Genomic DNA, 21,848 nt, shown 5'->3' with positions numbered 1-21,848 from the left:
AAAACATTTTTTTGCGACGGCATAATTCTGTCGCCAAAAAACTACGAAAATCTGTTTTTGTTGCGACGGTAGAGACTTGCCGTCGCTAAAGTAGTTTTGTCGACTGCCTAATCCCGTCGGTAAAAGTATCGTCGCTAATGACCATTGGCGACGGGAACCTAAGCCGTCGCTAAAGGTCTTATTCTCAATTTAATACCTACCTTTTGCGACAGTATTTGAGCCGTCGCAAAAAGATTAATACCATTTTTTGCGACGGGGGAGCTCCGCCGTCTCAAAAAAAAATTTAAAAAAAAAAATCCCTGTACAAAAATAATTAAAAATATAAAAAAACCTGTATTAAATGAAAAATAACTAAAAAAAATCTAAAAATTACATAATAATATAAATACATATATAAACAAAAGACGGCACATGATGAACATTCATAATGTTGTTCCATTAATAACAATACAGAAATAAAAATTATACCACTACATAATGTCGCATAATACATACATAATATTGTTCACAAATTTAAATAACATAAATCAAAATCAAAATCAAAATCAAAACCAAAAGTTTTCGTCTTGCTTCCTTCGTGGGTTCAAAAAATAAAAGCTGGTTATAATCTTTATACGCCCGCATTCCACAAGAAGCAAACTGCAACTAAGGAAATATCTGAAAAAAACAAAATAAAAGTAATTAATAACAATATAATGGTGTTAATATTTTAATTACAGAAAAATATAAAAAAATTAACTACTATATAATTACAAAGATAGTTTAGTAAATAATTTTGACTAGACCGAAATCCGACTCTAACTCCCAAACCGGGAACCCGATTCGAGCGCCGTCTTCTCCCACAAGTCTCTCGTGCCTAGGCGGTCGTGTGTGCCAAGTTTCGTGCCAAACCGACGCCGTTTGGTGATTTTGGGGCATTAACACCTCGAGTTCAAGTTTCTTAAGAAACTAGTTTGCCTAAAGTGAAATCCGGCTCTAACTCCAAAACCGGGAACCCGATTCGAGCCCCGTCTTCTCCCACAAGTCTCTCGTGCCTAGGCGGTCGTGTGTGCCAAGTTTCGTGCCAAACCGACGCCGTTTGGTGATTTTGGGGCGTTAACACCTCGAGTTCAAGTTTTTTAAGAAACTAGTTTGCCTAAAGTGAAATCCGGCTCAACTCCAAAACTGGGAACCCGATTCGAGCCCCGTCTTCTCCCACAAGTCTCTCGTGCCTAGGCGGTCGTGTGTGCCAAGTTTCGTGCCAAACCGACGCCGTTTGGTGATTTTGGGGCGTTAACACCTCGAGTTCAAGTTTCTTAAGAAACTAGTTTGCCTAAAGTGAAATCCGGCTCTAACTCGAAAACCGGGAACCCGATTCGAGCCCCGTCTTCTCCCACAAGTCTCTCGTGCCTAGGCGGTCGTGTGTGCCAAGTTTCGTGCCAAACCGACGCCGTTTGGTGATTTTGGGGCGTTAACACCTCGAGTTCAAGTTTCTTAAGAAACTAGTTTGCCTAAAGGGAAATCCGGCTCTAACTCCCAAACCGGGAACCCGATTCGAGCCCCGTCTTCTCCCACAAGTCTCTCGTGCCTAGGCGGTCGTGTGTGCCAAGTTTCGTGCCAAACCGACGCCGTTTGGTGATTTTGGGGCGTTAACACCTCGAGTTCAAGTTTCTTAAGAAACTAGTTTGCCTAAAGTGAAATCCGGCTCTAACTCGAAAACCGGGAACCCGATTCGAGCCCCGTCTTCTCCCACAAGTCTCTCGTGCCTAGGCGGTCGTGTGTGCCAAGTTTCGTGCCAAACCGACGCCGTTTGGTGATTTTGGGGCGTTAACACCTCGAGTTCAAGTTTCTTAAGAAACTAGTTTGCCTAAAGGGAAATCCGGCTCTAACTCCAAAACCGGGAACCCGATTCGAGCCCCGTCTTCTCCCACAAGTCTCTCGTGCCTAGGCGGTCGTGTGTGCCACGTTTCGTGCCAAACCGACGCCGTTTGGTGATTTTGGGGCGTTAACACCTCGATTTCAAGTTTCTTAAGAAACTAGTTTGACTAGACCGAAATCCGACTCTAACTCCCAAACCGGGAACCCGATTCGAGCGCCGTCTTCTCCCACAAGTCTCTCGTGCCTAGGCGGTCGTGTGTGCCAAGTTTCGTGCCAAACCGACGCCGTTTGGTGATTTTGGGGCGTTAACACCTCGAGTTCAAGTTTCTTAAGAAACTAGTTTGCCTAAAGTGAAATCCGGCTCTAACTCCAAAACCGGGAACCCGATTCGAGCCCCGTCTTCTCCCACAAGTCTCTCGTGCCTAGGCGGTCGTGTGTGCCAAGTTTCGTGCCAAACCGACGTCGTTTGGTGATTTTGGGGCGTTAACACCTCGAGTTCAAGTTTCTTAAGAAACTAGTTTGCCTAAAGTGAAATCCGGCTCTAACTCCAAAACCGGGAACCCGATTCGAGCCCCGTCTTCTCCCACAAGTCTCTCGTGCCTAGGCGGTCGTGTGTGCCAAGTTTCGTGCCAAACCGACACCGTTTGGTGATTTTGGGGCGTTAACAGCTCGAGTTCAAGTTTCTTAAGAAACTAGTTTGCCTAAAGTGAAATCCGGCTCTAACTCCAAAACCGGGAACCCGATTCGAGCCCCGTCTTCTCCCACAAGTCTCTCGTGCCTAGGCGGTCGTGTGTGCCAAGTTTCGTGCCAAACCGACGCCGTTTGGTGATTTTGGGGCGTTAACACCTCGAGTTCAAGTTTCTTAAGAAACTAGTTTGCCTAAAGTGAAATCCTGCTCTAACTCCCAAACCGGGAACCCGATTCGAGCCCCGTCTTCTCCCACAAGTCTCTCGTGCCTAGGCGGTCGTGTGTGCCAAGTTTCGTGCCAATCCGACGCCGTTTGGTGATTTTGGGGCGTTAACACCTCGAGTTCAAGTTTCTTAAGAATGCAAAGATACATTTTAGCTTAGAATGCAAAGATACATTTTATACCTGATCTTCTGGTGGTGGTGTATATGGATTCTCATCTTCTGCAGATTCCCTAAATGCCCGGTGGCCACTCGATGCATCAGGAACCTATGATAGTCAATGCATAATGTGTTAATCATATTCGAATTTTATACATAATCTTCTGTGAAAATTGAACTATCAAGCAATTTAATTTATATCGAACCTGTCTGTTGGGATCCACACTCGCCCCCTGTGACACAAACGCCATCATCTCAGCTCTCATCTGCTGTAAATGTGTAGAGAACTCTGCTCGCAGCTCCTCCTTCAACTCATCCCTTAGCTCTGCACGAACCTGCTGCGTGATCTGCTCAATAGTCGATGGTTGGGGTGTTGACTGTGATGGCCCAGCACCATCTTTATACACTGCTCTCCGAGGCACAATTCTCCCGTATGTGCGACAATATCCATGTCCGTCATGACCTATCAACTCATGGAAAATGGCATTCCTAGCCTCCAAAGTCTGACCATCCTCAGGTAGCATAGAGAGTTGACGATTAAACTCATCCTGTATTGAATAAGACATACAAGTATATGCCAAATTAAGATGGTTGACACACATAAAATAAACTTCGAATACAATCAAAGGTGTTTGGAAACTACCAAGGTCTGGATAACCTCTGGGTCATCTGCTCTACGTGTCATAAGCCAAACATTCATTTTATCAGTAGACTTCCCGTTATTGGTCATCTACATTTTTTTAGAAATATGAAAATTAGAATCCAAATAATTTGCAAATATTCAATGTTTATTTATATACAAAAATAAAACAATAAAATGTAAACCTCATGTCGTATCTGAGAGAAACTAGTACGCCCTGTGGTATGAGCTATGCCGTGAGCTCGCCGATTTTTAGCATTCCTACTTGCAATTTTCTATAACAGGTTCAACAAATGTAAGTATGTAAATATGATTTGTATGTTTACATATCATAAATATAACTTATTTGTATACCTCAGCATCAGAAGTACGCCAATACTCCACAAGTTCTTCCCACTGGCTTGGCACAATGTGCAAAGGAACATCATCCTTCAGATTAGGATCAGAACTTCTAGGCTTGAAATACTTAACCTTAATCTTGTTCTTGTGATCCTTCCATATGCTGTTGCAGTTTTTCATGCAGATTGGCTTGTACTCCTCTGGACATATATTCAAATTGTCCTATAAAACACAATTTCAAAGTGTAAATAATAATAACACAATTTTGGAATTCGAATTTGTGGTCAAAAATATACTTTTACCTTCACATCCTTCCAGATAGCATCAACAATATCATCAGGCACATTGTTCCAGTCAAGAAAAGTAAGAGGAACAATGTTACCATTCCGCACAATGATGCCAAGTTGAGTAGTTAACTTAGCGACGTTATCCCCTATTGGGCAGTAATTTTCATCAAATTGTATGTCCAGCTTTTTACCAGTACCCCACTCTTTAATGCCATTGGCACATCCTCTACCACGCCTAGTCGAGATTGATGAAGAACTAACATGACCTGCGAGATACAAAAACAATAAACAATATGCAACGGTAATAAACAAATGCAAATTTAAATTATGTGAATACAAATCGAATTCTTATACCTGATGTAGGCTGTGAAGAAGACGAAGGGTCTGCAAAATTCAATGAGAATAAACAAGTTATATATAATGAGCATAAATAAATGTATGTTTAAATAATTTTCATACAAAAAAAATGGCAAATTTATATACCTGCGGATAGCTCATAAGCTGATGACTCTAGTCGGGATGCTAGCTGCTGTGGTGCCACTGATGGTGGACGCACCGATGGTAGGCGTGGGGGCTGAGTACATGGTAGCTGCTGTGGTGCCACTGATGGTGGTCGATGCGGTGGTACTAATGGCCCCTCAGATGGTGGTGGCACTAATGGCCCCTCCGATGGTGGCCGATGTGATGCGTCCTCTGATGGTGGTGCTACTGATGTCCTGTTATGTAGCACATCAGACATCATGCGCCGGGGATGATCAGGCTTCCTCTTCCTTCCCATAATAATCTGCAAGCAATATAACATTAATTGACATTAGAAACATAGACAATGGGTTGTCATCAACTATAATATGACATTAATTGAACTAATACAATTACAAAGACAAAGTAAATTAAGAAATTGATGATTAACTACAACCTTTGCCTTAATTGAATTACTAATGTTGATTAAATATCAGCCTATTTGAACATCAACTGTTTCCCCTTCTGCGGCTTCCCTCACCCAACCAACTTCTTCATCACGAAGCATTATATTTTCTTCCAATTGTTGGCTTATGTATGGCTCGATTTGTGGATCAGTCGAACTCATATCAAATAAACCTCTTTGAGACATCTTCACCACGACTTGCCAGTCTGGTTGTAACGGGTCTGCAACGTACCAAACTTGCTCTGCTTGGGACGCCAAGATGAAAGGTTCATTGGTAATTCGATCATCTCGGTACAACAAATGATTGAAGTTTACCAACGTGAAATTGAAGACATCTTCTTTTTTTCCGTGAATATTGTCAATCCAATCACACTTAAACAACACATGTTTCTTCTCATTGGAATATCGAAGCTCAACAATATCTGTCAATTGTCCATAATAGTACACAGACCCCACACGAGGATTCTTGTCTTTTCGACTAGCATAACTTATGGTATCTGCCTTCAAAGCTACACCACAATTTTGTGTGGCTCGACGATCATCCATGGCCTTTACTCGATACCGAAACCCATTCAGTATATACCCGTTGAACCTCCTTGCCAGGTTATGAGGACCATTTGCCAATAGAATAATCTCTTCAGAAAATATGACATCAGTAGTCCTTCGCAAAGTTTGGACCTATTTAACACGAAAATGTAAAATTGAAATGTAGTTCGACTTAAGTAACTAGAATCTATAGAGTTAAATACATACATGTTCCTTGAACCAAATGTGAAAAGTTTCAAAATGTTCACGCCGAAGCTGATGATCGTCGACACGAGGCATTTTGAGCTGAAGTACTTCAAGGTGTTTGCTGTGTAGATTGAGATTTTAGCAATACAAAAAATTTTGTTGAAAATTCAATAAAACATAATAACATATTGAGTGAGTGACTTAACCTACTTTATGAATGGTTGAACCGCGCTTGTATTGAATAAGATGTACCGATGAGCTTGTACCCAAGAAGTATTATCAAGATAAAAGCTTGTGTTTTCACCAATAGCATGACCCAAATTATCAGCACCACTATAGTTTCTCACGGGTCGACTAGATTTGGTTTCCACATCATTAAGATATTGTGCACAAAAATTCATGCATTCTTCCATAAGATATCCTTTAGCAATTGATCCTTCAGGATGAGCTCTATTACGCACGTATTGCTTCAAAGTAAGAAGATACCTCTCAATTGGATACATCCATCGAAACTGAATCGCTCCACCCAATAAGGCTTCATCAGCTAGATGTATAGGCAAGTGCTCCATTATATCAAAAAAACTCGGAGGAAATATTTTCTCTAGATGACAAAGTGTCAGAGCGATACAATCTTGAATATATTGCAAATCCGTCGCACGATTCACTTTCGAACACAATTGTCTAAAGAAATTGCTCAATTCAATCAAGGGTTCAATTACATTCTTTGGTAACGATTTTCGAATAGCCAATGGAATAAGTTGTTGCATCAGAATATGACTATCGTGGCTCTTAAGACCCCCAATACTTCTATCATGTGAGCGCACACGACGTGATATATTGGATGAATACCCGTCGGGAACTCTTACTTCCTTCAACACTTTCAAGAACAAATCTTTTTCATCCTTGGTCATCGTGAATTGTGCTGGTGGTAAATAGGCTTTATTCGACCCTCTTAACTGCAAATGTAGGGGTTTTCTAATATTCATATCTTGTAAATCACGCCGAGCATTAACACCATCCTTCGATTTTCCTGCAACCCCTAATATTGTCCACAACACATTATCACAAACATTCTTCTCTATATGCATCACATCGAGGTTGTGTCTTATTAGATTGTGCTCCCAATATGGCAATTCATAAAAGATACTCTTTTTCTTCCAACTATGGGTGCGATGTCCAACTTTCTCCTTCTCTACCTGTCTCCTATGCCTCTCCTTAAGGTCATCCCTCTTGTATTGGGTTAAAATACCCTCAGATTCTAATTGTAGCAACATCTCAGTTCCAGACAACAATTTTGGTTTGAGTCTGACTTCCCGACTACCATCAAATGATACTTTATCCTTCCGGAATTTATGGCCAGTAGGTAAAAATCTGCGATGACCCAAGTATGATTGTTTCCTACTATGCTTCAACCAACACGATGTAGTTTCCGTATTACAACAAGGACATGCATATTCGCCTTTAGTGCTCCATCCTGACAAGTTTGCGTATGCAGGAAAATCACTAATTGTCCACAGTAAAGCTGCATGCATTTGAAACATTTGATTTGTTGATGCATCAAATGTTGACACACCCTCATTCCATAGTTCGTTCAACTCCTCAATCAACGGTTGCATATACACATCAATCTTGTCACCAGGTCCTTTCGGGCCGTCAATAAGCACGGACAAAATTAGAAATGGTTGCTTCATGCACATCCATGGCGGCAAGTTGTATGGAATGAGCACAACAGGCCAAGTGCTATGAACTATATTCATCGTCCTGAATGGGTTAAAACCATCAGATGCTAAGCCAAGCCTTACACTTCGGCAATCATTACTAAAGTCAATATTCCGACGGTCAAAATCTTTCCATGCAAGGGAGTCAGCAGGATGCCTGAAGACGCCATCATCAGTTCTTTCCTCTGCATGCCATCTCATGAACTTGGCCGTCTTGGATGACATAAACAACCTCTGCAACCTTGGCTTTAAAGGAAAATACCTCATCTGTTTTGCAGCTATTTGTTTGCCACCTTTGTTAGGACCATTTGAACCACCATCACCATTTGATTTCCATCTAGAACTGTTGCATATAACACATTTATCAAGATTGGCGTCCTCGTTTCGAAACAACATGCAACTGTTGGGACATGCATCCCACGTCTCATACGTAAAGCCCAAATCTGTTGTGACCTTTTGAGCTTTATAATATGAGTCCGGTAGTTTTACACCCAATGGGAACGCCTCATTCAATAACTCAAGCAACATGTCAACAGACTTGTCTGTCCACTGATTAAGCACCTTCAAATGTAGAAGTCGAACAATGAATGACAAAGATGTGAACTTCTGACAACCCGGATACAATTCACTTTGTGCATCTTGAAGAAGTTTGAAATATTTTGCAGTCTCTGCATTTGGACCGAGCTGGGATTCAGATGCATGGGGATCAGGCCCCTGTGGGTCATCACCCTCAACACTTGTACCGGCATGTGGATTTCCCATAGCCCCTTGTATCATTCCAATCATATCATCCCCAATGTCTAAATTAGCTAATGTTTCATTCTCTCGATTTCCATGTATAGATACGTAAGATTCCCCATGATTAATCCAATGTTTGTATTTTTTAAAAAAACCATTCAAAATCAAATGCTCCCGTACACCCTCTCGTACAAAATAGTATCGATTCTCACACTTCCTACACGGACAACTGATCATCGAACCTTCAACCCTATTGGTGTAGGCAAACACAAGGAATTCATCAATCCCATTAATGTATTCGCTCGACATCCTATTTGGCAAATCAATCCAACTCTTATCCATCATCTGTAGACATCCACAAAAATATCTCATCAAAGTAACTCTAAATATAATACCTACGTATTACACCCTCATCTATCAAAACAAGTAGTACACTTCCATTCCATAGAAATGAATATAGCTATCCATTCCAAAGCTCCAAAAGAAAAGTAAATTGAGTAAAAGGATAACGAGGAAAGGGGACTTTACTGATGGTGCATTATTTTATTTATCTATTTGTTCAAAACTTAATTATGGACATATATCATGTATGTCATATTACATGTTTAACATGAATGTGTATATTATAATCATATAAAAATTTAAAAGAATGATATAACATTATAATTGATGCCTAATATCTCCATAGTAAATTCGTTGGGGGTCTGGTTCATGGTACAGAATGAATCAGTCCAATCTGGTCTCATGAATTTATTTTGATTTCTACATTAATATGGCCCAATGTGTTTTAATGACTCGATCTTTTTGAAGGTATAGGTGTGTAGATCATTTATAATAAAAATTAGATTAATTTGATAATTATAACAATATAATTTCATCGTATTTATGTTTTAAAAAAGAATATTATTTTGAAAATAAATTGTTCATTATTATGAAAATACAAACCTCAGGATGCGTGATGTAATTTCCAAAACCTCAAGGGGGTATCTGTAATTTAGTTAAACTTCGAGGGAGGTATATGTAATTTGCCCTAATTTTTTTTAGACTGGGACAATCTGTGAGATTTAGCAGTTTAAAATAACTTGATACATTTTCATACAAGAAATCGTTGCTTTAAAAAGAAAAGTTATATAAATAATGAAAGAAACAATGACTGACTTAATTTGTGGGTAAGCTGAACATTTCATTTCATCCCAAGTGTATTAATATTAGCAAGCAAAATAAAATCAATCTATAATTTATATCAAGGATTATGAATGTGTAGCCCAAATTCAATCTATACATGGACCTATATACAATCTCAACACTCCATTTATTTTCCGGATCAATTTTCTCATACCCAATTCTAGGTACAGGCACTGTTTTTATTTAGTCTTTATAAATGTTGAAACCAATCACATAATAAAATTGATTGCTCTAGTAAATCCAAAAATTAGGCTAAATTCATAATTGAACCCAATTTTGTTTGGCACAATGAATTTTCACGACGCCCAACTCATCAAACCAAATTGGCCCAATGCTAAACCGACAACTTCAGTAATACAATTAGGTGCCTATTTTTTTTCTTCATGATTTTTACTATAAACCGATCAAACCAAGCCAATTACACACCTACCCTTATATGAGTTTGAGAGATTTCAAGGATTAATAAATCAAATGGGTAGGGCTGACCCAGAAAACCAGTCAATAAATGGGCTGAAATCAGTTAAGGCTTGAATTGAATGTCGGATGAATGGGCCAATATTGGGTCATTTAGCCCAATAATGTGAAAGGAAACATTGCTAATGCAAAAATAGTTATTTCAAATAGTTTCTACAAAGGATTTTCACAATGGTCATAATTAACTCTTCTTTAGCTTATTCTACTATGCTATCTTTTCTTCGTAGTAGCTACATCTATATATATATATATAATAGTCAATTCTCTCATTTTATTCATTTGAAATTTATCTATCCAAATAAAATCTTAGTTATTAAAGTCAAGATTTCATTTTATTCATCAGACTATCAGATTATTGGAGCTCCATAAAACCAAATAGAAAGTCAGATTAATGTTGTCTTTCACACATAACATTTTTTTTTTCCTGATTTTAAAAAGCGACAATCTTGAATCACCTCTGGAATGTGACCTTTCTCTTTGAGGTTCCTCCTATTAATTTGAGGTTCATAATATTTTTAGATATGAAATAGGTAATACATACATACATATATATATGCAACAGGTAATACATACATACATATATATATATATACAGAGAGAGAGAGAGAGAGCATACCTGAGTTGCCGTTCGCCGTTCGTCGTCGCCGCCGCTAGCCCTTCGCCGTTCGTCGTCGGCGCACCACCGCACCACCGCTGGCCCTTCGCCGTTCGTCGCCAGTCGCCCGTCGCTGGTTTGGGGATTTTGGGGGAAAATTGAGCGGCAAGAAGAGAGGGATTTCTATCGGACACCGCTAGGGATTTTAGGGATTTTGTGCTTCAAATCAATTTTAGGGATTTTGCGATGGAACCGAGCGGCAAGATGAGAGGGAAGAGGGGGGAAAATGTTTTTTTCCTTTTTGCGACGGTAAGGTTTACACCGTCGCAAATTATACAAAACAATTAACAAACGACGCCGTTTTAATAATCCTTTTTTGCGACGGATATTTGCCGTCGCAAATGGTCGAGTATTTGCGACAGCAAACTTTTTGCCGTCTCAAATAGTTTTTTTTCCCGACGGTTCAACATTGTCGTCGCTAATAGTTCCTGATTTTCATACTCGCCCGTGCAGTTTATTACCGACGGTTAAACGCCGTCGCTAAAACTACTTTTTTGCGACGGTTTGTTTTGCCGTCGCAAAATACCATTTTTTGCGACGGGGATCACGCCGTCGCTAATAATTCCGTCTTTTTTGCCCTCTTTTCTTGTAGTGAGTGTCATATGGTGTTTCAGATGTATTTTAATTAATAAAAAAAATATAATTTTTCATTTTTTATTGAGTGATTGAAAACTCAGAAGAAGTGTATGAATTTGTGATTGATCAAGAATATGATTACATTGTATTTTTAAGTCTCGTTTATTTTGGGAGATAAATGAAAGATTGAAATTGAGGTAAGACACACTAATGTTGTGTTTGTTTTGAGAGATGGAGAGGGGATTTATAATCTCCTCCGGATTAAGATGGGTCTTGGGGAGGAGATTAGAATGGAGACTTGGAACTTGGTATTAGAAAATAGTCCGCCGAACTATTTTTTTATTTTTTATATGTTGGCATTTCTTTAATATTAATGTTTAATTTTTTATATATTTTGTTAAGTAAAAATTATAGTTTTATTTGTTTTATTTTATTTTTTATTTTTTACATGTGAAGCATTTTTTTTTGAATATTAATATTTAATGTTTTTGTATTTTTTATTATTTTATATAAAAATAATTTAACAATTACTATACTCACAATTATTATCAAAATAAATACAATTTTACTTAATCCTTTTACTAACAATTCCCTCAATTCTATCTTTGAAAACAAATGGTCCCTAAACTAATCAATAATTTTTTGAGTTATGCTAAGGATCCTAAATATTCTATCAAATATTTTATTAAACCTCTCATATGGATATGTGACCATACACATATAAATTTGTATGAATCTCATCCTATGAGGGATAATAAAATATTTAAAATACATAACATTTCTCTAATTTTTTTGAATAGAGAGATAAGAAGTTGTTGATTCGTCTTGAAACATTAGTACTGTTTGGTAGAACTGTGGGAAAGTGCTTATAGCTTATACCTAAGCAGCTTATATCTTATAACTATGAACATAAGCTGATTTCTGACTTATTCTTAAAGCATCTCCTGCTCCACTCAAAGAATAAGCTGATTTCTGACTTCTAAAAAACTATAAGCTATAAGCTAAACCAAACACATCAAAATAGCTTAAATTAAGCTGAAAACTGAAATAAGCTAATTATAATTTCTGCCAAACAGGCACATTGTCAAGCGTCTCAAGATCTCGTAATCAGTAAAACAAAGTAAAATTAATAATTTTGTATTTAATAATTAAGCAACACCAAAGGACATATAGATTTTTTTTTTTTTTTTTTTGGGGATCAAAAAGGACATAATAGATTGAAAAATGAGTGAGAGCACTAATTAGTGCTATTACTAATGATGTGGCAGTGAGCTCCACCATGAATAATTTGATGTTTTGGTCTTGGTGTTATATTTTTTTTTTTTTTATTGTATGCCATATCATTAGTGATCTTTTTAAAGTTTTAAAATTAGTGAACTCTATCATTATTGTAATAGATTAGTGAGGAGTTTCGTCATGTTGTCTGCTAGTAGCACCAAATAATTTTCACCGAGAGAGAGAGAGAGAGAGAGGCGCGTCGGTCCGTAGGAGTCAACACTTCACCGACGAAGAGCAACGTTGCATCCTATACGGCAAAGGAAAATATTTGGAATCCTTATGGTTCACCGCCACTTTTATAGTGTTGTGAATTAATGATGTGTTTACATTTTTTTTTTTTTCTTTTTCTTACATAGATTAATTACAAGTAAAAATTATGAGAATGATATTTTTTGGTAGTCTGAATCATTACTGATAAAATGTTTGGGATTCCCATTGGGAGAGACGTCATTAGCCAAAAATGTATATATATATATATATATATATATATATTCTCTTCAATCACTAACCTCCACATGTGTGTGGGGTAGTGGGGTAGGAGATAATTGGGGTCTGTATTATAGTTGGTTGATCCGGTATGTGGGTCACATGACAGGGTAGGATCTTCTGAAATAACGTTAATGCTACCGTTCTGTTTGATTAAGGGATTTAATAATAAAAAAAAGATAAATAAAATATAAATAAAATATATTTTACATATAATATATATATATATATTGGTTTTAAATTCATTCCTAAATTTCTTAACTAAATATCATAAACGACCTTTTTGAAAATATTTTCACAACTAATTATTTTTTTTTTCTCTACAGCTTCGAGTAATTAGAAAATGCCATGTAATAATAGTTTAAAATATGAATCTCGTTAACAAGTGTCTTTATGATACAAGTAAAAAATAAAAAAATATATGATATAATTTTTATTAAAATTAATATATATTTTTTAATATTTTCATATATTTTTAAGATTTTTTTTTAATATTAAATAAGGAAAATAATATAAAAGTTCACTTTTTAAACTTAATTTCTAAATCTAATGATATATGTAAGTGATATGATTGATTGATAATTAAAAGAAATATAAAAGTGAGTTTTGCCTCTTTTGAGAAGTGGATTAAAAGTCATTTCCTAACTTTTAGCCCATTTTGGGTTATATCATCTCTCACATTTTTTATATATTTTTTTAAAAAAATCTTAAAATAAGCCAAAAGACTAATTTTTAACCATTCTAATTGATTATCATATCACTAAATTTAAAAGTTGAATATAATTTTTTTTCTTCAATAAAATGTTCATTAAACAATGCCTATAAAATATTTGTCAACATTTGTTTTAAAATATAGATAAGCGGGCCTGTGTGAGGACCAAAGAAGGTGGTGTTTGGTGTAGCTGTTAAAACAGATTATAGATTATAACTTAACAGATTATAGATTATGACTTTAATCAGAAGCTGTTAATCTGTTTGGTATAGCTGTTGGATTATAGATTTAAGTTGCTGAGTAGTGTTTGTTAAATAAGCTGTGAAGTAGCTTTTTCAATTAATTTTTATTTTTTATTATTCACTATTTGTCTACATTTTTCATAAAAAATAATAATAATATTTAATAGTCCATTTGAGTCTTTTTCTATTTTTAAAAAAATAAAAAATAAAAAAATCTAAGAGTATAACCGTGAATTAACATGTCCACAGCAGAAGCTGATAATCAGAAGTAAGGGGTGAGCAGCTTCTCAGAATCAGCTTTTTTGACTTAAAATAAGTTGTTAGAATCAGAAGCTGTTTGAAATAAGCTTAACCAAACAGTCCAAAATAACTTTTTAAAAGCCAGAAGCCATAAGTTGGCTTAAAAAAGCTGCACCAAACACCCCCGAAGTAGCGGACGAGTGGTGAGGCAAATTTTGGGAACGCCTCAATAGTCCAGCCTGGCTCACTTCGCTTACTTTTTAATTTTTTATTAAAAAATATATTAAAAAGTGGAGATGTAATATGACCATTTATATTAAAAAAAGTGAGGGGTACTTTATTACAAATCATTTTTTAGTTACTTATGTTGTATTTAATTTATATTATTTTTTAATATTTTAATAAGTTTTTTTGGGTAATATAGTTATCAAAATATCATTAATAATATTCCCATTTATAGTGTGAATATTTTGTAATGTAAATGTTCATACAATCAATGTGAATGTTAACATATCAATGTGTCAATGTAAACATTTACAAGTCAATGTGAATATTTACATTGTAGAATATAATGTTCACATCACTAAATTTCTAACCATTCAAAAAATATTTGTAATAATAGAAATATCCATAAAATACCTTAAATAGGAGAATTGGTGTATCAAATGTCCAAATAATAGGACTTATTAAAATAAAAGAATATCTTATAGACTAATACAAATACAAACACTTAAAAAAAAAATTTCTAATAAATCTCCCAAAAACTTACTTATTTATGGTGTTTTTAAATTATATTAAATAAGCTACTTATTTATGGTGTTTTCAAACTACCTAAATTAGCTTAGACAGAATTATGAATACAGTGAAAATGATTGATTAAAAAAATTACTAAAAAAATCTGTTATTGTTTTAAAAAAATATTTTGTTTATGTAGCATTAATAAATACATTATGAATTTGAACCATAATATATTTAATACAAAATTAAATTAAGAAGTTCTCAATTTAATTAGATTAAAAAAAATTAAGCCGATTTGTTAACTATAACATTTTTATTTTATTGTATTTACTTTTTAAAAATACACAATAAATATGTTTTATCATAGATCATTTATTTTTTTAATGATAAATGTTAATGTAAATTGTGTAAATTACCACACCATTAACTCCACCTACCATCTCCACTACCACCCACTCCACCTACCACCTCCACTACCACCCACTCCACCTACCACCTCCACTACCACCTTCACCTACTCTCAAATCCTCTCCTATATAACTCCTTGTAATATACACAATATAAATATCAATCAATACAAATCAATAATATACATTGTGAGGATATATTTTCTGAGTACCAACACGTGGCAAGGTGACGCCGATGTGTCAGCCGAGGTGCCACGTGTCCTGGTCGTGACGCCGAGGTGATCTCGGCTAGGCCGAGGTTGCCTCCGAAGATATCGGAATCCGAGATAAGCGGATAAGGGACAAGAGTCCTAGAATGAAGAGGGAACTCAACTTGGATAAGGACAAGAGTCCTAGATTGGGAGAAGACTTCAGTTTGGGTAAAGATAAGACTCTTAGAGAGTTTATCCTAAATCCACTGGGAGTTCTAGATTAGCAGTAATCCTAAGTCCATTAGGGCCAGGCTCCTATTGGGACTAGGATTGGATTGGCTATAAAAGAGAGGCACCCCCATGGGTCTAAGGTAGGCTTTTGATACTCAAGCTTGTGAGTTTAGTACTTGATTTATCTTTGAGAGATATACTGACTTGATCGTCGGAGTGCCCCCGGGTGGTCGAAACCACCGCGGGATTCTTATACTTCTGTTGCAGGTCAGTCAGGGGCCATCTATTCTGCCAGTGCTCTCCAGCTGGTTACTAAGCGGGCAGTGTGGTCGGAAAATCACCCACACAATTTGGCGCCGTCTGTGGGAAAGAAAGAAGAATAGATGGCCAATGACGAACAAAAGGATCAGATTAGAGACAACGCTCCTGCTGGGAGTCGGAGACGTATCGATCTCGACGTTGAAGGGGACAATAGCAACACAGAAACTCGTGACCAGAGTCACGGAGTGAAAGACGCCGGCCAGGAAGGTAACGTACCAAAGACAATAAATCGAAGCGGATATTACAACGAAGATGACCTCCAGGTATGGAAGGATAGATACCTGCGAAGGAACGAAGACCTTTCCAGAAGGGATGCAAAGACAGGGGGGCATGAGCGCTCCCAAGAAGATAACATTCAAGTATAGAAGAGCTCAACCTAAGTGAGCAAATCCCGGATTCCAGATCCCAGAAGACATGATCTCGGCCTAGATGAGTAGGTCCGAGAAAAGAAGAGCTCAACCTGAGTGAGCAGATCCAAGATTCCAGAAGATAAGATCTCGACACCTGAGTCCGAGAATAGAAGAGCACAATGAGCAGATCTCAGATCCCAGAAGATAAAAAGGAAACATACAAGATCAGACTAAAGTTGGCCAGAATTGAGAAGTATGCTAGGGCCGAGGAGGACATGCCGGGAACAAAGGCGTCAGAACAAGAAAAGAAAAACAGCTCGCCGATGTGAGCCCGAAAATCAAACTCACAAGCAAGATCAATAGAGAAACCAAGGCCAACAACCTCGGCTTGAATTAAACCTCGGCGACAAGGTCGAAGCTACATGTATGATGAGAACCCAAGTGGATTTTAAGTTCACACTGGGGGGGCAGAGAGAAGAAGAATGCGTTTACCACTTGTTGAAATTTGTAGCAATTTACAAGTTGGTTAAACCAATATGATGCTTAACCGAAGTTAAGCCGATATGATACTTAACCGAAATTAAGCCGAAATAATGTTTAACCGAAGTTAAACCGAGACGATGCTTAATCAAAGTTAAGCCCAGATGATGCTTAAACCAAAGTTAAACCGAGACAATGCTTAACCGAAGTTAAGCCGAGATGATGCTTAACCGAAGTTAAGCCGAGATAATGCTTAACCGAAGTTAAGCCCAGATGATGTTTAACCGAAGTTAAACCGAGACGATGCTTAACCGAAGTTAAGCCGAGATGATGCTTAATTGAAATTAAGCCAAGATGATTCCTTGTCTCCACTTGTTGAAATTTGTAGCAATTTACAAGTTGGAGTCAATCTGATTCCTTGTCTTCACTTGTTGAAATTTGTAGCAATTTACAAGTTGAAGTCAAGTTGATTCCTTAATTCACTTGTTGAAATTTGTAGCAATTTACAAGTTGGAATTAAGCTGATTCCTTATCTTCACTTGTTGAAATTTGTAGCAATTTACAAGTTGAAGTTAAGCCGAGATTACTGTTTCTCTTCACTTGTTGAAATTTGTAGCAATTTACAAGTCGAAGTGAAGCCGAGGTTATAGTCTGCACACTTGTAGCAATCTACAGGTTGGTTAAACTAGAGAAGATGCTTAACACTTGTTGAAATTTGTAGCAATTTACAAGATAATGTTAAGCCGACATGTGATCATCTGTTGAAATTTGCAGCAATTTACAGGTTGAGGTAAAAGCTAAGTATATTGTTTAAACACTTGTTGGAATTCGTAGCAATTTACAAATAGATTATTGTTTAACACTTGTTATGTTAATCCTTGTTGAAATTTGTAGCAATTTACAAGTAAGCTAGACCGAGATCACCGTTTAAACACTTGTTGAAACTTGAGAAAAAGTTTGCAAAAGTTAACATTGAGTAGTATATGTTCCACACTTGTTAGAATTTATAAAAAGTTTGCAGGTCAGTATCTTGCCGAAGTAAAAGTTTTGTAGCTATTATACCCGAGGTATGTAACCCCAAGAAGATTGCACAAAGGAGGCATAGTATGAAAGGCATGCAAAATATTCTAAGTATAGAATCATGCAAGAGCAGTTAGAAGAAGATCAAGACAGAATTCATGGTGATTGACACGCCCTCACCATACAATATCATCTTGGGAAGGCCATGGCTGCATACAATGGGGGCAGTTCCCTCAACGTTGCATCAACTACTGTGGTTCCCCACAGAATATGAGATTGAAGAAAGTCAGAGGAGACCAACTGCAGGCAAAGAATTGCTCCATGACAGCAATGAAAACTACCTGCAACATTCGGGAACCAGGGAAGGCAGAGATTGAAGACGAGGACATGGAGGTCCTAGATGATGTCGGCAAGGAGCCAGCCAAAAAGAGTGAAGAGACACTGAAGAAAATCCTCGTCTAGGAGGGCGACGAAGAGCGCTTCATTCAGAGAAGGAAAGTTGAATTAGACATTGAAGAACAAGGAGGCACATCGGCCATATGCAGAGCTTACATTATCTAAAGAACAAAAAGGTACAAGAGTACAAGCGACAAAAAAAAGGAAAAACTTCAAAAACTGAGATGATGCTTAACCGAAGTTAAGCCGAGATGATGTTTAACCGAAGTTAAACTGAGGTGATGTTTAACTGAAGTTAAACTGAGATGATACTTAACCGAAGTTAAACCGAAATGATGTTTAAGGGACAAGAGTGCACAAAGTTAAGTGTCGGCAAAAGATTCGCCGGAGTCAAACGTCGTTTTGATTAGAACCACTAAAGTACACGCCAGAAGTGGTGACCAGAATTGTGAAAGGAATAAATGCTTCAGGAAACAGCGATGATAGTTTGCAAAGGCCAAGAGAAAGAGGGTCTAAAGGGGATGAATTAAATACCAGAAGTTTTAATACATTGGCAAAAGAAGAACACATCAGGTCTGTGACTATAGCACGAAGCCCACTTCCCTAATGTGATCCTAACGTTCACATTAGGGGGCAGGGAGAAGGTGTAGGGGGAAGGAATGATAATTAAGGAGCAAGGAATGTTAACACTTGTTGAAACTTTTGAGCAAATTACAAAATGAGTTAACCAAAGATTATGAAGTCTACCACTTGTTGAAATTTGTAGCAATTTACAAGTTTGGTATAGCCAAGATAAACACTGAAAGACGTTTCCGAGATATGATCAACCGGGATGACCAACTAGCTTGTTAAGAGTTGAGAAGGTTGGCAAGTACAAAAATGAAGACCTTAAAGAACGTCGGACTAATCTGCTTCGACGGACGATAATGGTTCAGCCTCGGCAGTCAGTTGGAGGAGCTTCTGTACCGCTACCTCGGCATCAATTTCAAGAAGGAAGCAAACTACTTGGCATCAGCGGTAGGTTGTGTCTCACCCCCAGAAGACAGTTGGAAAGAACTTCTCAGCAGCCTTCTCAACCACGAGCTCAGCATCGACCTCCTGAAGAGTTTGATCAAAGCTCTTCTTGGCGATTGGCACCTCGGAGTTTGAAGGCAAAGATTGAAAGCAAGAATCTAGAAAAAGACACAGAAAACAGAAACATGAATGTAATTCGTAATCAAGAATGATGATGAAGCTATCAAGAAATCAAGGCAAAAAGATTGCACAAGTGTGTCAAGCCAAGAACAGTGGTAGAAATCAACAGATGTGTGAACAGTGTGTATTTAAGAAGATGATTTGGAAATAACGGGTAAAACAAGCAATGGTGATTAACAATGAAGTAGAGCTTCTTGGAAAGCAACAAGAAATAAAACCAGGAGGAACAGTGGCTTACCAGAAAGAGGGAAGCCGGAATGAGAATTGCCAAAGTCTGACGACAATGACAGAATGACGTAAAGCTTCACTGGAGGAGAGAAACGAAGACAGTTGCAGAAGCTTGAAAGCTTGGAACAAATGGCGGATTCAAGCAAAAGAGCTAGAAAGCAAAGAAGCCAGAGGATTAAATGAAAAAAGAGAAAAACAGAAGTCAAGAAGATGACAAAGTTCAAAGAATAAAGCCAAGTGCACAGACACTAAGTAAGTATGTGAAGAACAAGAAAGTAATGATGCTCGCAACAGAAAGCAAATATGACAAAGAACAGTTCCAGGCATTTTAGCAAATAAGAAATCAAAAACTTGAAGACAGACGAGAACAGAAGGCCACAGATGGCAAATAAACAGATTCAAAGTAAAACAGAAGAGTTATGAAATATTGAGCTTAATAAAAAAGTAAGAGTTTATGAACCTACAAAAGTGAAATGAACGCCGATATGAAAATCGCCGGAGTCAAATAGGTGACTGGAAATCGGGAACTCACCAGAGAGTGTGAGTGGAGCAGTTGCAAAACTCTTGGAGTTTACGAATTAATGGAACCAGAATCTCGGCTAGGAGGTACGATTTCAAGCAGCTTAGAAAGCATGAAACTTGACTCTTGACACCAGTGGACAGTAAAGTCCAGGGAACTTTGAGGTCGGCGAGTTTGATCTCGGACAGAGAGGCACAGGTGAACGAACAGTGTAGGTTCCATTACCTCAGAATGCCGAGGTAATAGAACCTAGGGGGCAGTTGTGAGGATATATTTTCTGAGTACCAACACGTGGCAAGGTGACGCCGATGTGTCAGCCGAGGTGCCACGTGTCCTGGTCGTGACGCCGAGGTGATCTCGGCTAGGCCGAGGTTGCCTCCGAAGATATCGGAATCCGAGATAAGCGGATAAGGGACAAGAGTCCTAGAATGAAGAGGGAACTCAACTTGGATAAGGACAAGAGTCCTAGAATGAAGAGGGAACTCAACTTGGATAAGGACAAGAGTCCTAGATTGGGAGAAGACTTCAGTTTGGGTAAAGATAAGACTCTTAGAGAGTTTATCCTAAATCCACTGGGAGTTCTAGATTAGCAGTAATCCTAAGTCCATTAGGGCCAGGCTCCTATTGGGACTAGGATTGGATTGGCTATAAAAGAGAGGCACCCCCATGGGTCTAAGGTAGGCTTTTGATACTCAAGCTTGTGAGTTTAGTACTTGATTTATCTTTGAGAGATATACTGACTTGATCGTCGGAGTGCCCCCGGGTGGTCGAAACCACCGCGGGATTCTTATACTTCTGTTGCAGGTCAGTCAGGGGCCATCTATTCTGCCAGTGCTCTCCAGCTGGTTACTAAGCGGGCAGTGTGGTCGGAAAATCACCCACACATACATCAATTTATTTTACATGGTATCAGAGCTATAAGATTTAGGCCTATATTCCTTTCTTTCCGGCGGGCAGCCGGCCAGCAACCATGCCTTCGCTGCCCGCTGGAGTTTTTCAACACCTCCAAAGAGTATGGCTCAATCCCAAGCTTACTTCCATCACACACAGTCTCAACAATATACCCACTCAAAAAAAAAAAAAAAAAAAAAAAAAAAAAAAAAAAAAAAACAACTCAAGAAAAACAACTCCTTCCTCTCGGCTCTCTCCAGATGCATACACAACACACACAACAGAGTGTTCTTCCATGGAGATTAGTTTGGGCAAGCTTACTTCAATGGAGATTCACCAAGCCCTGTCGAAGACCCCATCTCCGGCGATGACGTCATTTCCCGTTCAATCCAGAATGTCTCGGACACCGTCTCTCGTCACCGCCCATGGTCCGACTTCCTCGCCGCCGGGGTCTTCGACAGCCCAGCATCCCTCTCCGCCGCCAGCCTCCGCCTCCATAAGCACTCCAAGTACTTCAGCATCACCTACGCGATTCTCATCTCGATCTGCGCCGCCTTCTCTATCCTCCTCACTCTGATTTCTCTGATCGCCTACGCCGCGGTCTTCGCCCTCTCGAATGGTTCCCATCGCTCCTGGCTTCAACGGCATGTGTCGGAATCTTCAGCTTCGATTGGCAATCCTTCACCCTCTGCAATTCTTCAAGAACCCTCAAGGCGGCATTTTGGCTCGG

At 38.1% G+C, this 21,848-nt stretch overlaps 1 protein-coding gene across 1 annotated transcript; it reads right to left on the bottom strand.

Annotated features, from left to right (window-relative positions):
• Positions 1-369: 369 nt before the first annotated feature.
• On the bottom strand, positions 370-21,495 carry LOC145796112 (uncharacterized). The gene is made up of 8 exons (XM_082881121.1): positions 21,456-21,495; positions 4,206-4,537; positions 3,919-4,125; positions 3,750-3,839; positions 3,568-3,654; positions 3,131-3,472; positions 2,950-3,033; positions 370-657 (listed from the first exon to the last, which is right to left on the bottom strand). The coding sequence occupies exons 1-8, from the start codon at positions 21,493-21,495 to the stop codon at positions 646-648; spliced, it is 1,194 nt and encodes a 397-aa protein (XP_082737247.1). The 3' UTR covers positions 370-645.
• Between the last annotated feature and the right edge of the window lie 353 nt (positions 21,496-21,848).

This window comes from Camellia sinensis, chromosome 7 (genome assembly GCF_055761805.1).
Source record: "Camellia sinensis isolate YWXY chromosome 7, ASM5576180v1, whole genome shotgun sequence".
Classification (NCBI taxonomy): domain Eukaryota; kingdom Viridiplantae; phylum Streptophyta; class Magnoliopsida; order Ericales; family Theaceae; genus Camellia; species Camellia sinensis.
Note: the sequence above shows the minus strand (reverse complement) of the source record. Positions and strands in the feature narration are given on the sequence as shown.

Excerpts from the sequence above, each read along its gene's own strand:
- LOC145796112 (XM_082881121.1), bottom strand. The coding sequence starts at position 21,495 with ATGACGTCATCGCCGGAGATGGGGTCTTCGACAGGGCTTG. Across the intron at positions 4,538-21,455 it reads GGGGTCTTCGACAGGGCTTG|AATTCGATTTGTATTCACAT; the intron begins GTGAATCTCCAT and ends ATCAGGTATAAG. Across the intron at positions 3,655-3,749 it reads TCTCTCAGATACGACATGAG|ATGACCAATAACGGGAAGTC; the intron begins GTTTACATTTTA and ends AAAAAAATGTAG.